The sequence below is a fragment of the Microchirus variegatus genome (genome assembly GCF_963457635.1).
Source record: "Microchirus variegatus genome assembly, chromosome: 2".
NCBI classification, from domain to species: domain Eukaryota; kingdom Metazoa; phylum Chordata; class Actinopteri; order Pleuronectiformes; family Soleidae; genus Microchirus; species Microchirus variegatus.
This window is the reverse complement of record NC_139803.1, coordinates 28,077,900-28,104,283: the sequence shown is the minus strand read 5'-3', so window position 1 is coordinate 28,104,283 and position 26,384 is coordinate 28,077,900. Positions and strand designations below refer to the sequence as shown.

Below are 26,384 nucleotides of genomic sequence, written 5' to 3'. Positions count from 1 at the left end.
CGTCACATTGGTACGTGGATAAAAACTACAAGAAATTCACTCTGCTTCAGCAACTTAGATGAAGTGTAAATGATGTGCAGCGCCTGCAGAAAATGTCTTCAATAACGCTTACACACACACACACATTTAATGCTCATGTAAACAAAAGGGCAGTAAGAGCACTTTCTCAAAAATGCAAGATGAACATTTTCAGGGTTACACAAGGCAAAGTGTCCTCGGCAGCAACCTCACTGCACAGACACTTAGGGACTCTATTACGCACAGGCTTTACTTAAATACATCAAGTTAAACATGCCATGAACCGCATTAAGCACTATTGGGGCGGGATTAGTTTTACATGGGTCGGTTGAGTAATGTCATTTGTAATATTAATGGACAATAGGCACGGGACAAGAAATCTCAGCAAAGCCATCACAGTTGGTTCGGAATGGTGTCCGTCTTTTGCCGAAAACACCCAAACTTTGTCTGAGACTTATCTGACTGCCTAGTATGAAACTGAACGTTTCAAGCGCCTCCTCCATGCTTGAAAATACGTGGAAAAGTCTTTGTAAACAGGATATAACGGAATATTTACGCACGTATTTACTGCTGGTCTATTTTGCGGACCTTTTCACCCCAGGTAAATGTCGCTGTGGTGGGCCTAAAACAGGGGTGTTCAACCTTTTTTCTTCTAAGAGCTACTTTGACAGAATGAAAATGGTTGAGAGCTACTAAAATGTTGGTGTCCACGACTCGCATTTAATATTTTTTGGGGCCTTTTACTGGTATGACTTCATGACCTATTTCTTGACGGATGCGACGAATGCTCAGGTGCGACATAAATAGATTTGCTTGTCCCTAGGTCCCTTTTTATTTAGATATCTACACATGCAGATTTTTATAGCCTCACCCTGATTGATTTCCTTTATATCCCCCTGCATCTTGTTATGCTGGGATCAGATTACACAATGTGTTTGTCTTTCACGATGCTCACCAACTCGGGTTATCAATCAAAGTGCCACCGATTCTTGCTTTGTCTTGTTTGGCGGACTGGCCACACTTACAAGTATGACCCAGAACAATCATTGTTCACGACACTGTGTGAGTTTATAGATCATCGGGGAGGCAGGGCTAGGAGTTGTCATTTATGGCTACTGAAGAGTTGTGGGTGATGCTTGCGGACTTCGGGCTCAGACAAAAAAAGAAAAGGAAGAAACATGTTAGACTTATTGTTGGGGTGTTGTGGAGGATCCCAAACACCAAATCTTTGTTTTATGTTCCACTTCGCATCAGTTCATCATTCCCGACATTCACAATTAGGTTACGACCAAATCACTTGAAAATCTGCTTGAATTTTGGACGTCCAACTGATTAGACTATTATTTATATATATATATATATAATTGATTTTAAGTAGATTATAGGTAGAGACATCGTTTTAATTTGGATGGTTCAGATTCCGGTTCCTAACGATTCTTGATTCTTTTAAGAGGCAGAGTCAAGAGTTTACATATTTAAATGAGCGAGCTATAACCAGGTCTTTCTACACTCTTAGAAATAAGGGTTCCAAAAGGGTCCTTCTACAAGGGCTGAGGTTCTACCTGGAACCATTTGCTTCTGAAAAACATTTTCCCAAAGAAAGGGTTTTTCAAGGGTTCTTGGTAACACTAATAACGATTATGACCCAGAGAACCCTTTAAAACCCCTTTCCTGAAAAAAAGGTTTTATAAGGGTTCTTGGTGGAACCCTCCAAAAGGGTTCTTGGTGGAACCCTCCAAAAAGGTTCCAGGTGGAAACTTTATGAAAAGGTTCTACCTGGAGCCAAAATGGTTCTACTTAGCACTTTTATTTCTAAGAGTGTGGATGAAATAGTCGTTCTATGAACCTTTCACTTTTTATGAACTTTACTATGAATTTCTCAAATGACTGTTTTCAACTAATATATAAATATCAAACCTATGAACTTGAAAAAGTAAATATAAATAAATATTCTGCGGACAGGGTGTCTAAACTAAGAATCTAAATTTAAAAAATTGAACGATTCTGGAAGAATTAGTAAGTTGGTCCCGGTTCTAATTAATGCTCGATGCCCAACCCTAATTATAGGGGTAGGATATACAATCTTCTCAATTTATATATCTTGACAAGTTCCATAAGATTTACTCATCTATTTATGCAAATGCAAGTGGCTGTATCTGATTGTCCAAAATTAGACCTGAGTTTTGTAATGGAAGTCTATTTTAGTCTTTATATATTTTGAATGTGTCCAAAGGTTCACATAGTGTGAATTTAAGCAACTATTTGTGTTATATATTTTGGCCTTTTTGTTCTCTGTTGGCCCAACAACATAAAGGACCCTCTTCTCTACATACTCTCACTGGACTAAAGAGGCCATTCAGTATCTCAAAGTAGAGAAAAACAAGTACTCTATATGAGGGTCTGCGTTTTGCCTCTTCAACAAGTGAGTGGGTGTTAGATACTTCAGATTATTTTGAATAAAATATGCTCTTTGTATTTTGTGTTTCTTTATTTGCATATTGTGAAGACAGCTTGAACAAAAAAACAAATTATCTTGTGAGTAATGGCTTGTATAGAGCAGTGTTTCTCAATCCTGGTCCTTGAGGACCCCTGGCCTGCCTGTTTTAGACTTTGTTTTAGACATTTTAATCTGCTGTGTTGGAGCAGAACATCAAACATTTACAGGCCAGGGGTCTTTAAGGACCAAGATTGAAAAACACTAGTGTAGTGTGTGTAATCTGACCCTAGCCAAGGTTAAAGGAGAGACTTTTTTTCTGTTGAGATGTATAATACACATCTGACTGAGTTTTTAGGTACCAATCATTTTCCAGATTAGACATGTCGATGGTTTATAAAAGTTGTCATTTCAAGTCATTCTTGGTTTGTACTGTAGACTGTCCCCACTCGTAAAAGGATGAAAGACTTGTTTTCACACTTATTATTGCCTGTTTTAGTCAGTGGCTTTCACATCAGTTGAAAGTCCCTGATTAAAAATGGAGAGCTAGAAATTGGCTTTTGTTTGATTTCGCCTTGTCACTTAGTTAATAACAGTTTCCACAGTACTTGCTAGATGGGTGTTTTTGCTATTTTTTTTAATTTATTTTTGCTTCTTTGCTAATGATTGCACGTGTTGGAGCTTATTGAATTTGTTTGGTTTTCCCAGGCTCGGAGAAACTTACCTCTGCTGCCAAGTAATAATGTCACAAGTTAATTTCCATTGGCTTTTGCACTGTAAAACATATGGATCCTCAGGGTTGGCTCGAACAGGGGTGCACTGACTTAAATGAAGCTTGCAAAGGACCACAAATAAAGGTTTTAAAGGAATAATAATCATAACAAACCTATCTTTATATCAGGGATGGGAATTTCAAGACATTTTGAGAGTCGATTGTCGAGGTCAGCAATGCGGGGGGTGTAAACTATTCTACACTGTACTACTTCATTTTAGGCTCAAAAACATGGCGCTCGTTAGGTGTCCACCAGAGTGAAGTACAGTGATCTTGACTGGGTGAGATGCCGTCTTCATTTGTGTAGCGCTTGTGTTATGTCCACCATGCCCGTCCTAAACTTAAGCACAACCTCGTTCGCACTGCACACACACACACACACACACACACACACACACACACGCACACACGCTTGGACTAGCACAGCCACTCGAGAGAACGAGCCGGTGACGCGCGTACCATCATCTGAGAGCGCAGGGAGCCTGGACAGCAGGATCACCTTTTCGTGCACAGCTTCCTTAAACTCTTTGGTCGCGAACTTTACGCGTTTGTGACACTTCGACTTTTTTTACTTTAATTTTTTTTGTCGAGGTGTGCAAGTGTCGATTGTCGATCGTTTGGATGACAAAAAAGTCCCATCCCTACTTTATATGCAATATAAATATATGAGGATGTCGCTGGCTGGATAAAACTGGCTTGGCGGTCGGACTCGGCCCCAGGCCCTTATGCTGCCCGTGTGTGGTGGAGGGTACAAATGGTATTTGGCAGCGAAATCTAGTGGATAGAAAAAGAAAAAAAATCTCTGGCTGGCTAGTTTTTACCCCAGTTTGCTCCAGACTAAATGGCATCACACGGAGTTTTGCAAACCTTAGTCAGCACAAGTGTACGCTACCTTTACAGAGGAACCCTCCATACATTGTTTTCTAATGTGCCTGAGTCATCTTAAGTGTGTTGCTCGTCCCGGGATAATCAACCACCAGGAAATGATGATTTGAGTCTCTGGCCATGAAGGATGCAACAGCAGCGTTTCTGGGACCTAATGTTCTGCTCCAAAACAATTATGCCTCACATTATGGTTTTGTTTTAAAGGCCTCAAAAATCCATGAATTGAAGTTATTCTCGTTTTGACCTTGGAATCAGCAAAATCATAATCTATAAAGCAATTTACAAGCCTTTTCCTCTGTTGAGATTTGAATTTTGACATACTGTTGCAAGAGAGTAACAGTACCTCCATTTTCTTTGACCCCCACAGCTCTTTGTTTCTGTCTCCTTTCTCTGTTACATGTTACTTTTTATTCAAAGGAAGTAGACACTAGTGTGCCTCCGTCTTATCTGTGCTGGAATCATGTAAGCACGACGCAAACACACCGTTGTCAGCAGTTGGAAGCTTGATGTGCATTTGTACACACTTTCGGTGGTAAGCCCACGTGCCCTTGTGTCCTTTCCTCCACTTACTAGTCCAGCCCATTGACGTAGCTGTCAGACAATATACAACACTGTCTGTTACACTGGCTGCTGCTGACATTCACGGACTTACTGCAGCAGAGTGAGACCAACATGGAGTGACACTTGTTGGAGTTTGTGTCTGTTTAGGTTGTCCCTGTGTGTGTAAAGGCTGCTGCCCAGTCCAGCCCTTCTACTGCTCAAATGTGTTACTCACATCTTCAAGAATCGTCTGTCGGCTTCTCCCTCCAGGGGTCACCACAGGGGGTCGTCTGCCTCCGTCTTGTCCTTTGTCCTGTCTTCTGTGACACCAACCGTTTCCTGTGTGTCCTCCTTCACAACATACAACACCCATGAACCTTCTCTGTGGTCTTCCTTGTGCCCAAGCAGCTCCATCTTCAACATCCTTTGTTCCATATAATCAGTTATTCGACAATACTGCACATTATTTATATATATATATATATATATATATACTGAGCTAGGTCTGACTGAGAAAGGCAATTGGACAACTTGCTGAGTCCGAGTAAACATGTGGAGCAAAATCAAATGCATGTAGGAACATCTTATGTGTTTACGTGACCTTAAGAAAACTGAATTATTGTCTTAGTCCAACTAAAATCTGACTTTAAACATGACTGATTCAGGCTATACAGTTGGGGTCTCGAACTCAAATGACCTGGAATGTCACCTCTGGTCAGTAGGGGGCTGTTCAAGTGAAAAAAAAACAAAAAAAACTGGTGCGTGACATGATATTCCATCATGATATTGCACTAATGATATATGTCACAATATTTCAGAGAATTTCAAAATAAGTTTATTTTGAACTGGACATGCATTGTTTATTACAAAAAGGAAGACATGCAGAATTACCTCATACTCAATATTAAGTTAGGAGCCATATGAAATTGACTGGGGGGCTGCATGTAGGCCACGAGCTGCAAGTTTGAGACCTGCTTTTGCAGACATGCACTTTCATGTTTGGATTTTCACAAGAGCGTCTGTAGCTCTCCTGTGTTTGTGTGAAGGGTCCCTCGTGTCCTGTCAGTGCGAGTGCGTGGAACCCATACATTTTAATTTGTTGAGAATCTGTATGCACGTCAAGTCGTGTGTTGAGGTGTGCATTGGCCCTTTAATGAGTCTCTGTGGTAAAAACCTGCGGGAAAGCACAGATGCCGTGAATGAGACTAATTTCTCTCAGCAGAGAAAACATGGCTGATTGTTTTTACACGACTCATGTCATAAAAGGTATAAACTATTTCATGCGAGTACTGTGTTCTGAAATGTAACTCTACTAGGAATGCATGGATTTAATGAGAGATGTACACGCCATTAGTACAAGTGTTCTTTAAATAGGGGAAAATGAAGGCGGTTGATGGATTTCTCTTCCAACATTTGAGGTTCTATTCTTGCTGTACTGTTTTTTTTCGGTCACTGCATTCTAATCTTTGTGTTTGGAATCATGTCGTGTGCTCTTTTTGATTGGCTTGACATTTTGTTATGCTCACCAAATGTTGGTCAAAACAATCCTGAAGGCACTAGGCTGGTTTAACATTTACCAATGGATTTTGTTTTCTGCTTGAGCGTCCCTCTGATTTGTTCACATGGTGTTTTGCTACTAAAATGTTAAGCACTACAAGGAGGGGGAGGGTACTGAAAAGTCAATTTCCATGTCTGTGTATAATCAGTGATATGATTGGGCTTGATATGAGGAACTTGGAAAAAAGATGAGATTGGTTTAATTTGCTGAAATTGTTTTGCACACCAATCATGTTGGTTTGATCAAAATCATCCATTTTAAGAGTGTAAACTGACCTCGTTGACATTATAATGATGATTATACATTTTATTTTTATCTAGCATTTATATGGCAACCACGCTATGTATGTAAATAAAGTAGGTATAAGTAGGCATTGGTATAGATTTTATATACTTCCATCCATGTTACCTAAACATAACCACAGACACTAGGGTTTCTGTCAATGATTATTTTCATAATTGATTCATCTGTCGATTTATTTCCTTGATTATTTGAGTAATTTCTTGGTCCAGAAAATGTTGAAAAATGTGAGACTATTTTTCAAAACAGCAAAAATGATGTCCTCAAAGTCTTGTTTTGTCCACAAACCAAAATTATTCCCTTTTTCTTTTCAATGATTTGCAAAGAAGAACATGAACATCACAGGATTTATTTCAATTATCATTAGAATATGATTTATTATTATTACCTCACAAGAGCAGATACTAAAAAAAAGCACCATGTACTATCCTTAATGGAACCCCCCCCCCCAAAAAAATTAGATGTGGAACTGAATTCAAAAGAAAAAATGTCCTCCTTGCACCAATTAAGCTGAGCGAAATCTTCTTATATTTAATGTAAATGACGGCAATTGAGTCTGACTGCAGTTGTAGCTGGAAGATATATGGGAAAACTGTCTTTTATATTGATGATGCTTTCAATTTATCCCCCTTGATTAATGATCTAATTATTGCATTACAGAGAAATGATGAAAGGGCTATTCTGCCTCTATTCAAATAAAACACAGAGCCTTTTCTTTACTCATTTGATGTAGTTATGATTACACAGAGAGAAGACTGGGTTTTTTCCTTCTTTTGTCTCCACGGCTCATTAAGATGATTGAGTGCTGCTTTTTTTCCCCAGTGTTTGCACAACTAATATCATCACTTGGATAAATCATTAAAACATTTTTTTGTTGTTGCTGCAGGTGGGATATGAGAACGCAGGAACCGTTGAGTTCCTGGTGGACAAACACGGCAAGCACTTCTTCATCGAAGTCAACTCCCGACTCCAGGTTGAACACACAGTCACTGAAGAAATCACTGAGTAAGTAGCAGCTGTTTAAACCGGTGGGCAGCTGGGTGGCTGCAGTGGTTGTCATTACTCGTGTGTGTTTTTTTGGGGGGAGCGATTGTCTGTCCACAAACAGATGTGCGGCGTCAGGGTTAGATAGTTCCCACTCTGAGAAGCTGCTGAAGTAGTGAGTTAATAGAGAAAAGTTCTGTTGGCAAAGTTGGGAAAAGGGTGGAGGTGTTGTGTATGAGAGAAAGGTGCAGAAATTGACGCAAAAAAACAAAAACAAGGAAGTAGATAAATTAGGAAAGGAGGTTCGAAAAGGGATTGACAACTCAGAAATAAGGTGGAAGAGACCAGAGTTGGAACAGGTGGGATCAGTGAAGAGAGAAGCTGAAAGATGAGGTGAGAGAGATAGAGAGGGTGGGAGACAATGGGGATAAAGTAGAGAGGCGAGAGTGTGTGTGTGTGTGAGAGAGGATAATGAAAAATATAAATAGCACTCTGCTCCACTGATGACCTGTGAGATTTGCTCATCTGAGGCAACACAGATGGGTCTCAGCGTAAAGCACACAAGACATGAGCACAAAGAAGCACACGTATACAGGTGTATGTGGCCCTCAGTCAGAGCCACGACCCTTCATCTTTGTTCACCACTCATCTCCTTCTTCTTCTTTTGGCTTCTCCCTTTTTGGAGATGCCACCACAGTCATCCATGAACCTTCTCTGTGGTCTTCCTCTTTTCCTCCTTGCCTAGCAGCTCTACCTTTGTTCAATGTAATCACTATCCCTCCTCTGCATGTCACCTGAGCTGTCCATGAATATGCTCATTTCTAATCCTGGTCACTTCCAGTGAAGATGTGTTTACACGTAGAAAACTGCAAATAATTCATTTTGGATTTCCTTTACAATTCGATAAATAAATAGATTAAAATATTAAGCTTGTCTAATGCAATGAGTTAGTTGTAGGGCACTCTGATTTGGATGGCAAACCTGTTCCTATAGCAACAGAGATTGACAATCAATTTATATTACACATTTTAAGTTTGGCTTCTTTCATGTTCCTTTGCCTATGTCTTTTTTTTTTTTCACTATAAATAGGGTTCCCCCTACATCTTTTTTTACCAATTAATTTTGAAAACGTTCCCATAACTTCCACAATATTTAGCCCAACTTCCATAACTCAATTTTAGGCGGTTAACAAAGGTTGACCCCTACAATAACCACTAATTAGGCTCTTAGTTTAGCCATGTTTCCACTGAGTGGAAAGGTTGGTATATGGTACATATTGTTTTTTGCATTTCCATTAGGAATAGTAATAAAAACAGTCCCAATTGTTCCATGCTTTGGCACCCTAAAATGGTACAGTATGGTCTGGCTGGAGCTAGACAGTCAGCTGTTTGTGTGGCAGGCTTTCCCGTTTATCTTCGGCTGTCTCTATCTTCAATGCCCACAGTTTTCATACAAAGCTTGTTGTATTGTTATGACAAACGGCCACAAACTGAACAGGAAAAAAAAGAGCTGCTGGATGTTCTCCTTTGTTGTCTCTTGTGTCGCATTGTCGCACCGGTACCATGTCATGCTACTTGGTCATCAGGCACAGCACACACCCCGCCTACCATGTAAAGGTACTGTAATGGAAACGCAGCATTTGATGAGCTAGCTGTGTGGCAGGATTTGTTGCAAAAATGCATAATGGAATTTTGAATGGAATATCTTTCTTCTTGACTGGCATTTCTGCAAATTAGCATCGCGTTAGAGCTTACTAACGTCACATTTAGAAGTGAATCACATACGTGTATCACATGATGAGTGAGTGAGGTTCACAGCTTGGAGTCATATCCAAAGTATTTTTTGATATCGGATCGGACATAGTAAGTGGTCTCGTGTGTCTATGGTGTATTCAATGGTAAACACTTGTCATTGTCTGTTTTGCCGTTTGAGTTAAAAAGTTGTTTCTCCCCTCATACTTCGCTTGGACTTCGTTTTGGACCAGAGTTGACTCAACATAATGTCTTCTAAATTGTTGGCGGAGCACTATACTGTACTGTAAGTACCCTACACGGGTCACTTACTCACCTGATTAGACACCTTCCAAGGACTGTGGGCATTTATAGACCCGCTCTGACTCTCCCGTTAGCTGTAGTGTTTCACCTGTTATGATGGGACATATTTCACCTTTATGATTTTAAAGAGTATAGAAGGCTCAGCAAATTGCCTGCATAGCTTCATCCAATGTTTATTCACCTTCAGATCTCAAGACCTTAAAGATTTTGAAGTTGAAAGTCTTTTTTGTCCTTGTGACATATAATGCGTGTTGCATCTTTGAGACTGTAATGTTTATTAATGTTTTAACAGAATCAAGCTTGTTCATAAGACACATGTGAAATTTTTTTTCCTTAAAGGGGACATATTATGCAAAATCAACTTTTTAGTCATTTAAATCCTTATATTTGGGACTCTGGAGGTCCTATCCGTCGGCAAAGTGTGAAGTTTGTGGTTCTCCTCAGTCTAAGTACAGGAGATACAACACACAATGTTGACTTTCACACTCATTGGGACGTCACAATGTGCTAAATTTCTGGAATTGTTGTCTCGTGGAGCTCCGCTTTGTCTGTAAACAACACGAGAGTGCTGGCGAGGGCAACAGTATCCGAAAACCAGAAGTCAGCGAAACGTTCTATTCTTGGCTCCACAGTGCAGCACAGTCTTACACAAACTTCCAGCCTCAGAGGATTTATCTGTCCAGTAGATACATGTTATATATGACGGCAATTTAAATTAAAAATGCTAACTGCTCTTAGCTCCCAGTAGCCTCTGTGACTGATCTAATTTCCTGTCCCTGAAGTATCGTTTTACTTTTTTTTAAAGGTGGACCTTTAAATTGGACCTAAAGAGATACTACTAAACGGAGCATTCTGAACAGGGCTGGGTGAACGGGAAGGGTGCTGGATTCAACCTGTCAAAGTTCTCAGCGTACTTTATAGCCACGGATCGACCGATATAGCAAAACATTAAGGAGTGAATATATCTGATCCTAGTAATGCCCCGGTTGTGCTTTTTACAAGTTTGTAAACAGCCAGAGAGGACATTATTCCAGACCTGCAGTATCCTTACATCTTCAACTTCCTGATTAACTTCCCTTCCCCATCTTTCTCCCGAGAGTCACTGAACGTTTACAAGAGCCTGGAGGGAAATGAATGGATGCAATCTGGCTTGGTGACGAACATTAAACTGTGGAGTCTACCGGCTGAAGATTTTGTCACTGAAAGTCGTGTTAGCATTCCGTTAGCTTTAGCAACAGACCGTGTAATGTGACTAATTGCTGTAAATCTAGTCCAAGTCCACACAGCTAACCACAAAATATGCTGCCTCTTCTCTGGATCTGTGGAGATTCAGTAAAATCTTCTCTAACTGTTTTGACACAATTTTTCCACCACCTTCACTTTTATGGTGGGGAAAAAAGCAGGCGACGAGATCTATAGAGGTGAGCAGTGTCTTTTCCTGCCAGAGGTCGTTACCTTGGTTGTGTGACATCAGCTGCTGGAGCATTATCAACCAAAGATGTCATGAAGCTTTTTTTTCCTTGAAGAACAAAATGAGACTGGGAAGCTCACCACCACTGCACTCCCTCCATTCGTTGTTTTTGTTATCTCGCTTTCTCATATTTAGGAACTTTGCCTCTCACACTGAAACAGCTTTTTGTACCTGCTTGCACAGCAGCAGTCTTCTGTGCTCCTGTCACCAAAATAAAAAGGTTGACAGAAAGTCATTCTCACATATGACCCGCTCCGATCCAACTCTGAACCAGTTTGTCATATCTGCTTTGTTTTCCGCAAAAGAAAAAACATCACATGACTGAGGAAATGTGACGTTTTAGAGGCAATTGGGGTCATTTGAATTGGCAGGAGTGCGGTAATTACAAGAGCCTGGGTAGTGTCATTCATCAAACGCCACATGTTGAAGGTTTCAGTTGTCAAAAACAACAATTTTCTTTTTTTTTCTGGTCATTTTGGGCTGATGTTTAAATGTGCGCAGCCACAACCAACAGAAAAGAAAATAAGTCTCTATAACATAAACTCTGTGTGCATCCATCTGAAATGTAGGGGAATTTTACTCGTTACAAGCACACAGTTGAGTATAAGTGGCAAGAGTGAACAGCATGCTGTGGTTTTATTTGAACATTATCGCCATTAGCTTTTCAGCTTCTCTGCTTCACTCGGCTGCACTCCCAATCTCCGAGGTGCACATTCATTCTTGTTTTCATGTCTTTGAACTGACTGTGTTACTAATAGACTTGTCACAAAGTCTATACTGAGTTGTGAAACTCCCCTCTAAACTCGCTGCTCATTCTCTCAACCCTGCATTGTCTTTCATCACCTCTATCTCTTTAGACTAATTTTTTTTTTTTTATTATTTTCTTCCCCAGATCTCTTCTTTTGGGCTTCTTTGATATTTCTTGAGTCTTAGTTGTTCTTTTTCCCCATCTGTCCTTCCCTTTGTAGCACACAGGTCCTCACAGCTTTTTGTATGTAGCTCCACAGGAAGCATTGATTTGTGCTTATCTGCAACAAGGTCTACAACAAGGTCAACATTTGACCTTCGCTCTGGTGTAGGTTGGAGGCTGTCCACATGAAAAAGTCTTGGGGAATCTGCCAAAAATTTGCATTTTGGGGCTCCTAAAGTACACATTTTTTGAAAACGGATCTCAGAGTGGGAAAATCTAAAAACACCACCCTTGCGTTTTCATGTAGACAACCAATAAGGTACTTTGGGAAAACGAAACCATGCTCAACGAAAATGTTGAGCATGGTTAACATAACTATTTAATATCAGTATCTTTAACAATGTGTTGTCAGACTGGTCATATCCCACTCCTTGTCTAATATTCCATCCATATTCCACTTGCGAGAAAAAAGGTTCCTGACCAGCACAAGGTCACCTACATCTTCCACCTCCTCAGACGACGTCCACACTAATATATTTTCATTTTAAAATGATTTCCCTCCAGAGAAGTCATTAAGCATCAGGATTAATCTGTCTATATCAACACATCTGAAAATTGCTATCATGGAAAGTAATTAGATGCCCTCTGGAACCAATGTGCTCAATGTAATTTTGGTGTGTGTGTGCGCGCGCCGTTTTAATTAAGTGTTACTCATTGGCATTTAATACATTCCCTTGCCCTATACTTCAACTTTAACCATTACAAAAAAAATGCCGAAACACAATCCTAACTACCAATTAAACCTAATCCTTGTTCCGATGAGTCAAAATGTCCCCACTTCACCACAATGTCCTCAGTGTGTAAGGTCAAACTGGTCCTTTATGAAAGTCCCCTCTCTCATCCCGTCTTCCCTTCATCCCGTCCGTTTCGTCCTGTGGTTCCTCCTTCAGGCTGTTTCCCCTCTGTCCTCAGCTGACTTGTTGCTCTGGTCTCTCCACCTCTGTCTATTTTCTCTGTCCACCCTTTATATATTTCGTCCTCGCACCACTGCCCCCCCCTGCTGTCTTTCTCTTTCCTCCCGCTATCTTTTCAGCCCTGTCAGTTTCTCCCTCTGTGTGTCCATCTTCTCTCCTGCCTTGTTGTTGACATCTCCCTATTCATCCATCTCTTTCTCTCTCTTCTTTGCCTTTCTCCTGCTGTTCTTTAGCCCACCTTTGCCTTACCACATTCACTCACCCGTCATCTTTTACTTTGTCCGTTTAAGTTATCTTACCTACCCCTTGCTACCTCATCTGCCTTATCTTATCCTGCTGAACTGTCACTCTCTACCTCCAAATGTCTCCAACCTGCCTCTGTTAAGTTGAATCCTTGGTGTGCTGACTTTAATAAGCAGATACTTAAACAAAAAGGTAGTGTATTAATTTTAATTATTTTATATTCCAAACAGAATCCTCCTAATAGTCAGCATTTGGACTTTAGTATGAGAGAACGTTTGAGAAATAATTCAGTCTTGTGCTCACATTTTACATCATAGTCTCTCTCAAACACTATCATAGTCTCTCACAAACACTATCATAGTCTCTCACAAACACTATCATAGTCTCTCACAAACACTATCGTAGTCTCTCACAAACACTATCATAGTCTCTCTCAAACACTATCATAGTCTCTCACAAACACTATCATAGTCTCTCACAAACACTATCGTAGTCTCTCACAAACACTATCATAGTCTCTTACAAACACTGTCAGTCTCTCACAAACACGATCATAGTCTCTTACAAACACTATCATAGTCTCTCACAAACACTATCGTAGTCTCTTCCAAACCCTGTCATAGTCTCTTACAAACACTATCGTAGTCTCTTACAAACACTGTCAGTCTCTCACAAACACAATCATAGTCTCTTACAAACACTATCATAGTCTCTCACGAACACTATCATAGTCTCTTACAAACACTGTCATAGTCTCTTACAAACACTATCGTAGTCTCTTACAAACACTGTCAGTCTCTCACAGACACTATCATAGTCTCTTACAAACCCTGTCATAGTCTCTCACAAACACTATCATAGTCTCTTACAAACACTGTCAGTCTCTCACAAACACTATCATAGTCTCTCACAAACACTATCATAGTCTCTCACAAACACTACTATAGTCATGTACATTTACTATCATACTCTTTCACGCTATTATGGATGCAACAACATGATAGTGAATGTATGAGAGAATGATATGCTGTGTATGCGAGTATACTAGTATGTGTGAGAGAGTTTGATTGAAAACGGAAGTCAACTTGAATATCCAGTTTCTAATTGGCTTATCACGATGTCTCTCCAGCCAGATCTCAAGGACAATGTCCTGCCTCCTCTGGTAAACAAGTCCTGAGTGTCATCAGCACACACACGTACCACCATCAGCCTGAGAGTATAATTAAACCACTTTAGGACCTAAAGAACTCCTGTCCACCAATCTGTGCGCCATGTGCTGTATCCCTTGACAGAAAAAAAGCTGGAGCTAAACACAGAGGCACTGTCTCACAGAAACACTCAGACTTAATGCCCTTTTAAGACAGAAAAGCACCCCCCCCCCCTCAACTTGCCTCCCACACAATGTACTCTAAATCTTACTTGTTTAGTTTATTTTATTTCACTAGACAGAGTAAGAACATAACATAAAACAGTAGAATACATAAGAAAACTATCACAATATAAATAATCTGGCCTAAAACACATGATCGAAGTCATGATCGATTGTGGTACCATATACCCTCTCATTCCAATAGGATGCATCGCCTCAAAGTTTTCAGATGACATTTTTATTCCGATCAGGCTTTTATTCCAGTTATTAGTGTCCATGTAGACATGGCAATGATCTCATATCGCCATCTCTGCATTAATCCAGGCACATTATGTTTGGACAGTTGTCCTTGGACTTTTTGTTCAATGTTTTCTGTAACCTTCAGCTTCTGGGTTTTTGTTTTTTTTGTTCCTTTTTGTAGTTTTCCTTGTGTATCATGTCGACATTGGTTTTGTACCCCGCCTTGATGTGTCTCACCCATGTCTGATTATCCCTGTCTCCCTAGTGTATTTATTCTCTGTGCTCCCCTAGTGTCTATACTTTGGTTCATTTTGTTGCAGTTCTGTTCCTGTTCCCAGCGTTTAAGGTATTTTTTTCTTTGAGCTTTCCTTTATGCCTTCACCTCCTCCTCTGGGATTTTCTCCTTTTTGTGGGTTTTGTTGTTTTATCAAATACTCAATTTTTCAATCTGCATCTGGGTGCTAATGTTTGCACACCATGACATCTCTTGCATACACACTCAGTATAGCCTGATACTATTCCCTGCATTGTGCAGGAAGATGGATGAATAGTTATTATTCATTTATTTATTTTATTCCTGTAAAATATTTTTTCCTGTCTGCAGTCGTGTACATGCATCTTCGTCAATGCATTTGGACAGCTTCACTTTTTGAATACAAGGGTGTATTTTTTTTTGTTGCATTAATTTTTGAATATACATATCTGCCGACGAAGGGTAGCCTGTGTTGAATATCCATTATCACTTCTTAAGGGAGAGACAAGCAAAAGGGAAAGGATGTGCTTTCAGTGAAAAAACATACCACAGTGCCTAGCTGCCATTGTTGCAGAAGAAGTCAAAGCTCTGATGCAACAAAGCATTTTAGTGAGAAGGTTCAGCGGGAAAAAGAGCAGCAGCAGAGGAAGATATGCTGGTGGAAAACAGTGGAGAGGAGGAAAAAGAGATATATGGAAGAGAAACAGATGTCAAGATGGATTCTGGTGGTTAAGCGTGGACTTTTACTGTGGTTTAAGATTTGTCGGTGTGTTAATATGTTTAATACTAGAGGCAGTTTAAACAAACTTGCCATTTTCAAAGAGAGAGTTAAAAGCCTTTTCACCAAATAAACTGGTGGACCACTATGCTAATACCAGTGCAATTTACACGCTTAGATACTGAAAAAAATCAGTTATGTTAATGTCTTAAACCAGAGGAGTCAAACTCAATTACAGAGGGAGCAGAAATTAGAAACTCAAACCAAGTTGTGGCCAGACAAGGTCCAGTAATATAACATTCTGAACTAAGCTATCCTATGGATTAGATAAAGACACAAATCAGAGAAATGTTAAATTAAAGATACATTAGTGAACACAATTGATTAAACAGTAGTCCAGTGTTGACATTCTGTGGCTATTCCATGTATATATCAAAGTTATATACATATCAATTGAAAAGAACACAAAGTGGTAAATATTGTGTGGAAAATAATTGATGAATGGTTCTCCATTGATATCAGTAATTCAATTTGTCATCTGTCTTATCTGATTTTCCTTTATTTCAGTAGAAAAGGGCTTACAGGCCTGTAGTCACATGTGCCTTAGCCAATAATGTGCTTGTTATTTTACATATTTAACTAATACAATGAAAGATACAATAATAACATGTTTTATAATCTATAAGAATTAAGCTTTTTTTTATTGTCAAGAAATAATAATCAGAAATGTTCAGAAATCCGACTCGGGTGCTAAGTGAGACTACTTCCTGTTACTAATAATGACAGTTGTGGAATGACTACCAACACAAAAATAACCTAAAGATTTGTATTTCTTAAGTGTTATGGCAAAAGGTATAAGCAAAAGTCGTAAAACGACAATGTCATTGGCTCTTTTTTTGAAAGCCAGGTTGAAAGGAAGTGGTTCTATGTAAGATTAGGAGAGTGAATTTTGTATATCTTTAGCCTAATAGCATTATTGCCCAAGTCCTTTTTTTGGTAATTGTGATATCTGCCTAACTTAACCAATATGCTTGCTAAAAAATTTGTTTTTTCTTGTTTTCCGAAAAAGTTCTAATTTGACTGAGGCAACTATGCCATTAGGCTAACGATATGAAGAAAAACATGTCAGTGCCTAAGTTACATTCATGGGACAATATTTGGCTTTTGGGACCAACTTCTCAAAATTCCCAATTCCTTATTATAAGTATAAATTATTGCAATTTTAAAACAATGACATTGATTTAACCTCACATTAATTATTTAAAAAGAAAATTTGATGTACAAATTGGGTAACGACAGGCTGTGCATTGCTCCCATCAAGCTTTGTCAACTTAAATCTTAGCCAACCATTTCTAAACTTAGCTCTTACCTGTAATATCACTGGTCTTTTTTTTTTTTTTTTAAAGCAAGGTTGTCTATTTGCCTGTTGAGTTGACTTTTATAAAAATGTGTCTTAAAAATCTGGATTGTGTTGGAACAAATATCGACTCCATGAGCCAATTTTTTTAGAACTCCTCAATGTGCATCATTGCAGAAAACCTGGTGATGCTTATCTTCGTTAACTGCAGCATTTATTTCTATTCAACAAATCATTTTGACATCGCAATCAATTCCCTGTATCAAGAACACGGCAGTACTGACGGAATTCACTAACGTGCACAACATTGGACATCTGCAATACAAATTGACTGGCACAGGTTTTTATGGACGGATGATGAGTAAAAGTTTGGATGGAAGCCGTGCTATTTGGCGCAGCTTCTTTATTTCAGCATGTCCATTTGTTTGCTTCATCGAAGGAAAATGAATGCATCTGAAACCTCATCTCCCGGTAATAAATAACATGTTCCAGTAGACAATCAGCACATTATTGAAAACAAAATCTCAAAGGTCATTAAACAAACAGCCTCATATCCATCATAGAGCGGCCGTATGGCAGTGACTGATTGATGCTCATTTTTGACCAGAAATTCAATAGTGTGCAATTCTGCTATTGACAGACTGAACAGAACTGTCATTTATAATGAACTTGTTCTCACATGCGGAATGTAAAATGTGATTATGAGTCCGATTTGAACCAGTATAGCGCTTGTTCAGTGTCACAGAGTATAGAGACGGTAGCTGACGTCACACAGCCAACCAACAAACTTTGGCAGGATACTTCGCTGGTCACTAAAGACTTATAGACGGCACATTAGGTAATTATGTTGGACTACTCTTCTCTTCACCGGCTGTTTTAATCATAAAAGCAAAAATGGTGGATAGATGTTGTGCTAAAACAGTCAGGGAGAGCATTTTTGACCGTGGAGGTGAATCACTGCTATGAAACATGCTCAATGGAACCCACAAGCAACATATTTCGTGGTTAGCTCTTGGTAAATCATGGACTCAGACTAGATTTACCAAGAGCTAATCTTATTAGAAACTTTAGCAACATTAGTGCAGCAGTAGTCATTATCCATCATAGTCATGTATGTCTGTACTGGAATGACAGATGCTTAATTCTGAATTTTGAGCAACATCTTGGTATTGTGATTTTTGCTGGTTAAGAAAAAAGCTGCCTATGTCCTTGAAATGAGGCAGTTTTGTTGTTTTCGAGATGCGTTAATGTGTTTAAGTGAGACAAATAGAGATGCTGGCAGTGCTTTAAACGGATGCCTTCATTATGTTAAGCTGTAAATGTAGCAAGTATGATCAAATGAAGAAGCTTGCAATAAAGTATGGTGTTTTTAGAAGCGCTGCAAAAATCAGGTTTGTCTTAAAAACCAAAAACAATGGCATTTTATTGCTTTTGTTTAGTCATTTGTGCGTGTGTGTGAAAGAAAGAGCATATATTTGTTTGTGATCATAAAAGTAAAGTGAGTAAAGAGTTGGTTTATTGCATTTACATGTGTATACAAGATCAAAAGATGACCCTTTTTTGTCTCTGTATGTACATGCATACAGTATAAATTGTTAAATGCTCATGTGTGTGTGCTACACCTGGTTATTACTGTGTTTTGGCTACCTAATTAGTCTTAAATGACCACTCTCCGTCTTTATCAGATTGAAGAAGAGTGACATAGAGAGGGAAGTGAGGAAGATGGGAAGAAACAATACCTTACATTAATTGAAAGAGACTCTGACAAACGATAGGAGAAAATGGAGAGTGGGGGAAAAGGGACATGAGATGAATTAAAAAGAACAGAATTCGACCCAGAACTGCTGGAGCAATAAAGCACAGCATCCTGCAGACCAAAGGTTTTAGGCCTGTCTCTGTTAGATATCTTTAATTCCACAGAGAATGAATCACACTGTGGAACTGTTTACCATGATGCATTCAAACACATTTTCTCCATTCTTTATTTTGTCATTGAGCCTCTTTTGTTTTGTCTTTCAAAATGTCTCGCTATTTTTTTCCCTCCTGTAATTTAATCCTTTCTTTCCCTATATTTATTTTTATTTTTTTCCTCTCCATTTCCTCATTGAGTCTAGAAGTCAGTATCTGCAGCTCTTTTTTTTCATGTATTTGGTTTCCTTTCTGAGTGTGGGGGTTGCTGGCTGGAGCAGTTGGTGCCACATAAGAAATGATCCCCCTCCTCCAGTTTTACTGACCATTTCCCAATGTCTTGGCACACGCAAATATAAAAAGATTAACTCAGGATCATTGTTCTCCTTAATAATTGACGTCCTAGAAACTAGTTTGGCAAATATACAGTCTCTCCTTACTTAATTTTCTTGTTCCCTCTCATCACTTATTCAACTCATCCTCTTTTAACCTCTCTTCTTGCTGGAAAACAAGAGCAGCAAGTCTATTTCGTAAAATTCATTATGACCAATAAATAACAGTGTTTTTTTTGTATATGGAGAAAAGAAACCAACAAATAGTCAAGTTTAGGATGCTGAAAAATCTTTTAAACTTTAATTTAGTAATCAATTAAGACTTTGAAATTATAACATAATTTCACTGGAAACCAAGGAAAAAATCTCATCAAATCTCTCATCAAATCTAAATCCTATTTTGAGTTTATGAGCTTCATGTTTTTTCAAATTTTTACTTTTTTGCTAAATATTTTTTCTGATCGGCAGCAAGAGGAGCCGACTGTTTATCCTCCACCTCCCAGTGGCAACGTGACATGTTGTTGTGTTGACAAAGCATTTTAGTTTGGTTTCATACAGCGTACATATTGTGTGGCTTTATGCTGTTTGGAATTTGCACTTTAGCGATAGCTCTTACTCAGACATCTTGTGCTCTTGTTCAACCGAGCACAGTGTTAAAACGTAAACTATTTCTTATAACATTTTTTTCAGATTACAGCTGTTTTCTTAATTGTTTAAGAGAGAATTGTGATGCATTGGAAAATAGACGATTTCTCCCATTTCTAGTCCTGAAGCATCAAAAGATACAATGTCGCACAAGTGAGCTATGACTTACCTTCATGCTTCAATGACATGCTCTTGTAAAGGTGATGTTGGACGTCACCCTAACCCACAAACAAGATGTTTGCAATTTTCCAATTTGGTGTCAGAATTAGGTTTAAAATAACAGGACATACTAGTATCTCATTTTAATCAGTAGTCATCTGAGCTTCTTGCTCCTAATTTTCTGTGCTCCCTCCCCTCCCTTTCCTCCATATATATCCTCGTCCTCAACACCACAGGAAAACACACACAGCACAAAACAATCTGCAGCTTTTCCTCTGCCTCCCCACATGGCATCTGTGTGCCATTAAATATCAGCTGACAAGGATACACCACTGAGATGCATAGATAACAAGACTGGATGCTCTGTGATGAGCTATTTAATGTTCATCGTAATTGTCTGCGTTAAAGTAAATATTCTGTATGTTATGGCATTATCTGCATCTGTATTACAATATTTGGCTGTTGAACAATATATGCAAGCAAGGTAAATGGACTGCATTTATAAAGTGCTTTTCTAGTCCATTGACCACATGGAGCACTTTACATTGTGTGTGTCTATTTATAAACTGACAACGCAGCATTTGCAGCAGCCAGGGGTTCACTAGGTTGGCTTTCATCAGCCTGTTTCAATGCGCATTTTTGATTCACACATAAAAAGTCTTAAAGGTCCCATATTATATCCTATTTCTCCAAGTTCAACTAGTTCCCTGGTGTCCTAATGAACATGTCTGTGACATGCTTTTGTCAAAATACCATAAGGATGAAGCACCCTGCCAAAACAGCCCTGTTCAGAACACTCTGTTTAGTATTATCTCTTAAAAAAAATTAAAACTAAATAAATAAAACGAAACTAGGAAATGACATCAGCCACAGAGGCTACTCCTCTGAGGCTGGAAGTTTGTGTAGAAGGTGTTACGAGTGTGTCGAGTTCTGCTGGGGAAGTTCAGGAAGCCTGAGCATCAGCCCTCATTAGCCAAAGAGGACGCATTAGCAACCCGGGCAACACCTGCATCTCCTTCTGAGCAGCCATGTCAGCAGAGCTCGGGTTTTCCCGGGAACTAGATTTAGCACAAAAACATTTGAACAATCATTTCAGCCACGCTGGTTGTCAAAGTAGCAGTGCAGGATAAAAACTGTTTTTGCATGAACGTATACAGAGTCATGCATAGAATACAGCATGCCCTGCGATGGAATGGTGGAGGGTAAAGCTTCAGACACTGAATGAATAAAGTTGCAGCTTCTTTTCCATCCTTTGTGCCACCTACTGCTTACCTCAGTGAACTAACTTCTGATATTTGCTTTACTGTGTTATTTATTTGCTTTTTTTGTAATATGGCGTATTTGCCAGGTGCAAGATACAAAAAGGTCATAAGTATTGTCATAAATACCCAACAAAAGATGGCATTTAAACAAGCAACAAGCTTCTGGCGACCTCTGCTGGTCAAGTTAGCAAGTGCAAGTGCAGAAGCACAAAGAAAGAAACAAAACAACAGATAGACGCACAGAGCCACCAAAACAGGAGTGGGAGTGAAGTAAAAATGTATTGGGAACGAATGACACGTTTCCATGACGACTGACCGCTGTATATGAACATATGTTCAAACATTATGTGAAACCTCTGAAGGACCTCGTCAAGGACCAGTAGTTCTCATGGAGAACAAGATTTGAATTGTGGTAAGGTTATGTCATTGACTGGAAACGGATGAATGGATGTGTCCTCGGAAGAATAGTTGCACAAACCTTTTTGTGTGCGTTTGTGTGTATATGCACTCGGAGGAGTGGTGTTTGGTTTTGTGAGCACATCATAAAATAATTTTAAGGTGATTATAATTGTGCAATGAAGCATACAGTGAGTGATTGAGAAGTAAGCAGATGAATACGAATGAGGAGAGTCCATGGTGCACGTGCCAACCTCCTGACACACACATCTTTGTGTGTGATGGGAAGAGAGTCAGTTGAGGCTATTTATGATACTTTGATGTATGCTTTTCATGATTATAATAGTAGCTGCCATTGCTTTAAGTCGTATGAAGCTTCTGCTAAAATATAATGCAGATTCCTTGTTAGGTTATGTTCCAATATTGATCAAAAACATTTCACATTGTCTTAGTTGTTTGACAATTTACCGGAAATAGCCAGGCTAGCTGATACAATAACCAGGAAGTGAGTTTTTTTTCTTTGTTTGGGAATTTTGGATATATTCCAAATTGGAAACTTTCCATGGAGAGTTTTTAGGATCTGTTCACACTTTCTGGATTCAGCAGATTGAGAAAAAGTAGAATAAATATTAGACCTGACAGACTTTTGGCAGTATCACAGGAAGTGTTGAAAAGGTATATCATTGGTAATTTCTCTGTTTAACTTATGGTGCTCAAGAATGCCATCTGTTTCTTCTTTGAGTTACCGTTTCTTCATTTAGATAATTTGTGATTCCATTCAAAATCGTGTATGTTATGAAAGTGCGACATATTTTTGTTTTGCACTGGTAACATGATTTGGATTTATTCTGACATCAACATCATCATGAAGAAACATCTGAGGTTATGGCTGTGTTTTAAGTGCTTTAAGCAGATTTCGGGAGACCGGTTTCCCTGGATAGCTTCTCTGAAGTGTTTGTATGATGTATCTTGTTATAAACAACAAGAAAATGATTTTTTTTCTGTCACTCAAATCAAAGTTTTAATCACCTGCAGTGTCTAGGTCTGCCACCTGCAGAGCAACAAAATATTCTCACCATCGCCTTCAAAATACCCACTCACTCTCCTGTTGTTTTGGTTGGATCCTGATGTATTTAGACGGTGTAATCTTGTTATAGGTGTTTCTATGGTGATGACCTTCTCTGTTGAGATTTATAGGAATAACTGTAGGTTTCCTGTGTGGCTGCACCATCCTCTTGGTGTGATCCTGACGAGGCTGTCCTCCTCACAAACCATTTAAAATCAAGGCTGGAATTAATGAAATCCTAATTAGCATGAATTACCATGACCCAAATGATAAATTAAAATGTAATTTCCATACGTTTGGTCCAGTAATCCCCTTTGGAATTGTGCTAAGCTATTTCTGCAGCATTGAGCTTCGAAGCCAAGTATTATCAAAGACTTGACGAGAATCAGATAATTTTGTGGATCATGGTCAAAGCCTCAGGACCGATGTGCATTTGGGAATGTACCAATGTGTTCATCATTCCTCTTTTAAGCTTGATATGAAGGAAGTGGCTCGTCCTTTTTTTTTTTTTTTTTTGCCTTGACTTCAACATCTGCCACAGAAGAGCGGGGGCAAACTTCGGCTGGAGAATTAATATGTGATTTCATTCCTGGGTCACACAGTGGGTGCATTGGGATTAGCGCCAGCCTTGCAACCCTCATGTGGACGATAAAGCAGTAGATGGATGTGTCATCACACGTGACCCTATTACAATGGACAGTGAATAAGAGAGTGCATGCAAGGTGGGGTTGGTGGAGACGAGTGTCATGGGTGATGTGTCACACAAGGATAGCAGCAAAAGTGAAAGGGAAGGTCTACAAGATGGTAGTGAGACCGGCTTTGATTTATAGCTCGGAGACGGTGGCACTGTCTAAAAGACAGAGGTGGCAGAGTTGAAGGATGGATGATGAGATTTTTGTTGGGATTGACCAGGATCGACAGGATTTCAAATGATCATATTCGAGGGACAGCTCAGGTTGAACCGCTTGGAAATAAAGTAAGAAAGGCAAGGTTGAGATGGTTTGGTCACATACAGAGGAGGGATAGTGATTATATTGGACTGAGGATGTTGAACATGGAGCAGAACAGAACACAGAGGAAGACAACAGAAGGTTCATGGATGTGTGAAGGAGGACATGAGGACAGTTGGTGTAACAGAAGAGGACACAAGAGATAGGACAAGATGGTGTAAGATGATCTGCTGTGGCAACCCCTAAAGGGAGAAGCTCAAAGAAGGAAGAGTCATGATCCTAAAGACATGACTCATTGCACATTCCACCCTCTAACGTTTTGCTCAAAAGGTGCTGGACCATTGTCTCTTCGAATCGACCAGTCACAGGTCCCAATAAGTCAATATCAGGATGTCTCTCCCCTCACACCAACAAGCAGAGTGGATGCCAGGCATCACTGCTTACATTCAAATTCAAACTACCAGCATGTTAGTCTGAGAGCTGTGAGTGGAATAAAATGAAGTTAAATGACAAATGAGATCTGCCCCAGCTGGACTTAAAGGAAGCGTTGTGTTTCATATATTTTTGCTGGCTGTCTTCCACACAGCAGGTCTACCTTTCTGAGTGTCATGTTGCAAAACCCTGTCAAGGAGATGATTTTATTTCGCAAGGCTTTACATAAAATTGTCTTGCGTGTGTCTCCACCTCCCCGGGAGAGACCTCTCCCGTTCGAACCCATATATCACAGCTGCATTTACAGTCTGCTTTGAGAATTGTGTGTAATTAGGAAGGTTTCCTGCCGAGTTCTGGTTTGTGTGAATGACGACCCAATGACTCCATCCCAGCTGCACAGAGTTATGTTGCACGGTTCGTTGTTCTAAAGCCTATAAATAAAAAGTGTAGCTGTTCGAGTTTGCTTTAGACATTCTGATGAGCCTGAACTTGTGTATGCTAACATGCCTGTGAATTAGTAATTGTCTGTCTCTGCTAAGTAATTGTTCACACAGGTGCCAAAGCATCGCTGTGTTCGAGAATGTTTCCATGAAGCAAGTGTTGTTTACTCGGAAAATTCTGAACAGCAATTACAGAGGATTCAGCTTTGGGACCTGGAGGTCATATGCCATCATTGTATCCAAGGATGAAGCATCAAACGGCAACAATGGTACAATTGAGTGGGATTCGTACCTCTTACTGCAACAAAATCAAGCGTCAACAAAGCTCCTGATGTCATGTGACTCCGTTTTCTCACAGTGCCATGTTGGCTGTTTTCAAACTTTAAGAATTCAATGCGCACCTTTAAAAAAAGAACAGAACCTGACCGACTGAATATATCTGATCCTTACAATGCCCTTGGGTGCTTTTCACAAGTATGGAAACAGCCACAGTGGACATTATTCCAGACCCTGCAGCATTACATCCTCAGCTTTCTGATAAACTTTCCCTAATTCTACTCGAGAGAACACTTACACGTCGCAATAAAAGCACATAAAATAAACAAGATATTTCTGTTCCTCGTCGGCAGTTTTGGGGAAATTTAGGGTAACTTGCAATGATGGTGTCCATAACTCAGTCAAACAAACAGTTTGTCAGTGCGTGTTGAAATACAGGAAGGCTTTACACACCTATGTGAAGCTGTGGAATCTGGATGCAAACTTCCGTGTTTATAGCAGTGATCCACCTTCATGCCATCTTCATGATCTTTGGCGATCCAGGAAAATGTTCTCCAATTAGTCAGTCCCTGATTGAAGTGACATGTTGTCTGACATACAGCCCAGTATATATGTGAAGTGCTATGGACAAAGTCAGGAAGTTAAGCCTCGTTTTAACTGTGCTCACGGCAGAGCATGTTATATATGGTCTGTACCACAGCAAATGAACTAGTCTGGATAAACATCAAGCCACGTCTGCTGATGTACAGTGCAGTCTTTACATTTATTTTTTTTTTCTTTTCACACACCTCACACATCTTACAAGATACATTAAAGCAGTGAAGGAGATGTGTTTTAAATGTGAGAAGTCTGTCTCAAACTGTGACTTCCTATAAGTGTTTTCTTTGTTAATTCCTCTCAAACACAGCTCTCTCTGAATCCAGTCAACAGCCACCAAACACAGGAACACCTGCACCTCGTCGACAGACCAATGGTGTATTTTTGCGGCCATATATGCTCGCTGTAATGCTCTTGCTGGTTTTTAAAAATGGTGGTTTGATTGCGTTGAGCAGAGTAGTGCTCGAACTATAGATGGCTAATGGAAGAGCCCCATAAAGAATCCATAAGAACCATGTGATCATTTCTCTGGCTCTGGCAGAGCTACTTATGAACACAAATCGGCTCTCGCACTCTTTCTTCTGAGGCATCTTTTGAAGCCCTTGTTACATTTGGAGCCCTTGCACCCTCTGTGATGCTTTGCAGTGAGCAGAAACCAGCCTTTAAAGGGACACTGTGTAGCATTTATGGGTTTATATGACCCACAATCCACCTTTTTATACATATTATGTGCTCCTGCAATGTCTAGTCACTGTAGAATATTCTTTGTTTCATTTTCGTAGCGTTTCAAAAAGTCATGTAAAATAACATGGTCGCGGGCCGCTACTGCATTGCCACGACG

At 39.6% G+C, this 26,384-nt stretch overlaps 1 protein-coding gene across 1 annotated transcript in view; it reads left to right on the top strand.

Moving 5' to 3' along the window:
* Positions 1–26,384, top strand: part of LOC310944836 (pyruvate carboxylase, mitochondrial-like) — a 314,316-nt gene that overhangs the window by 53,850 nt on the left and 234,082 nt on the right. The window contains exon 10 of the mRNA XM_083910674.1: positions 7,394–7,512. Coding sequence (XP_083766800.1) covers positions 7,394–7,512 — 119 coding nt within the window. The remainder of the gene's footprint in view (positions 1–7,393; positions 7,513–26,384) is intronic.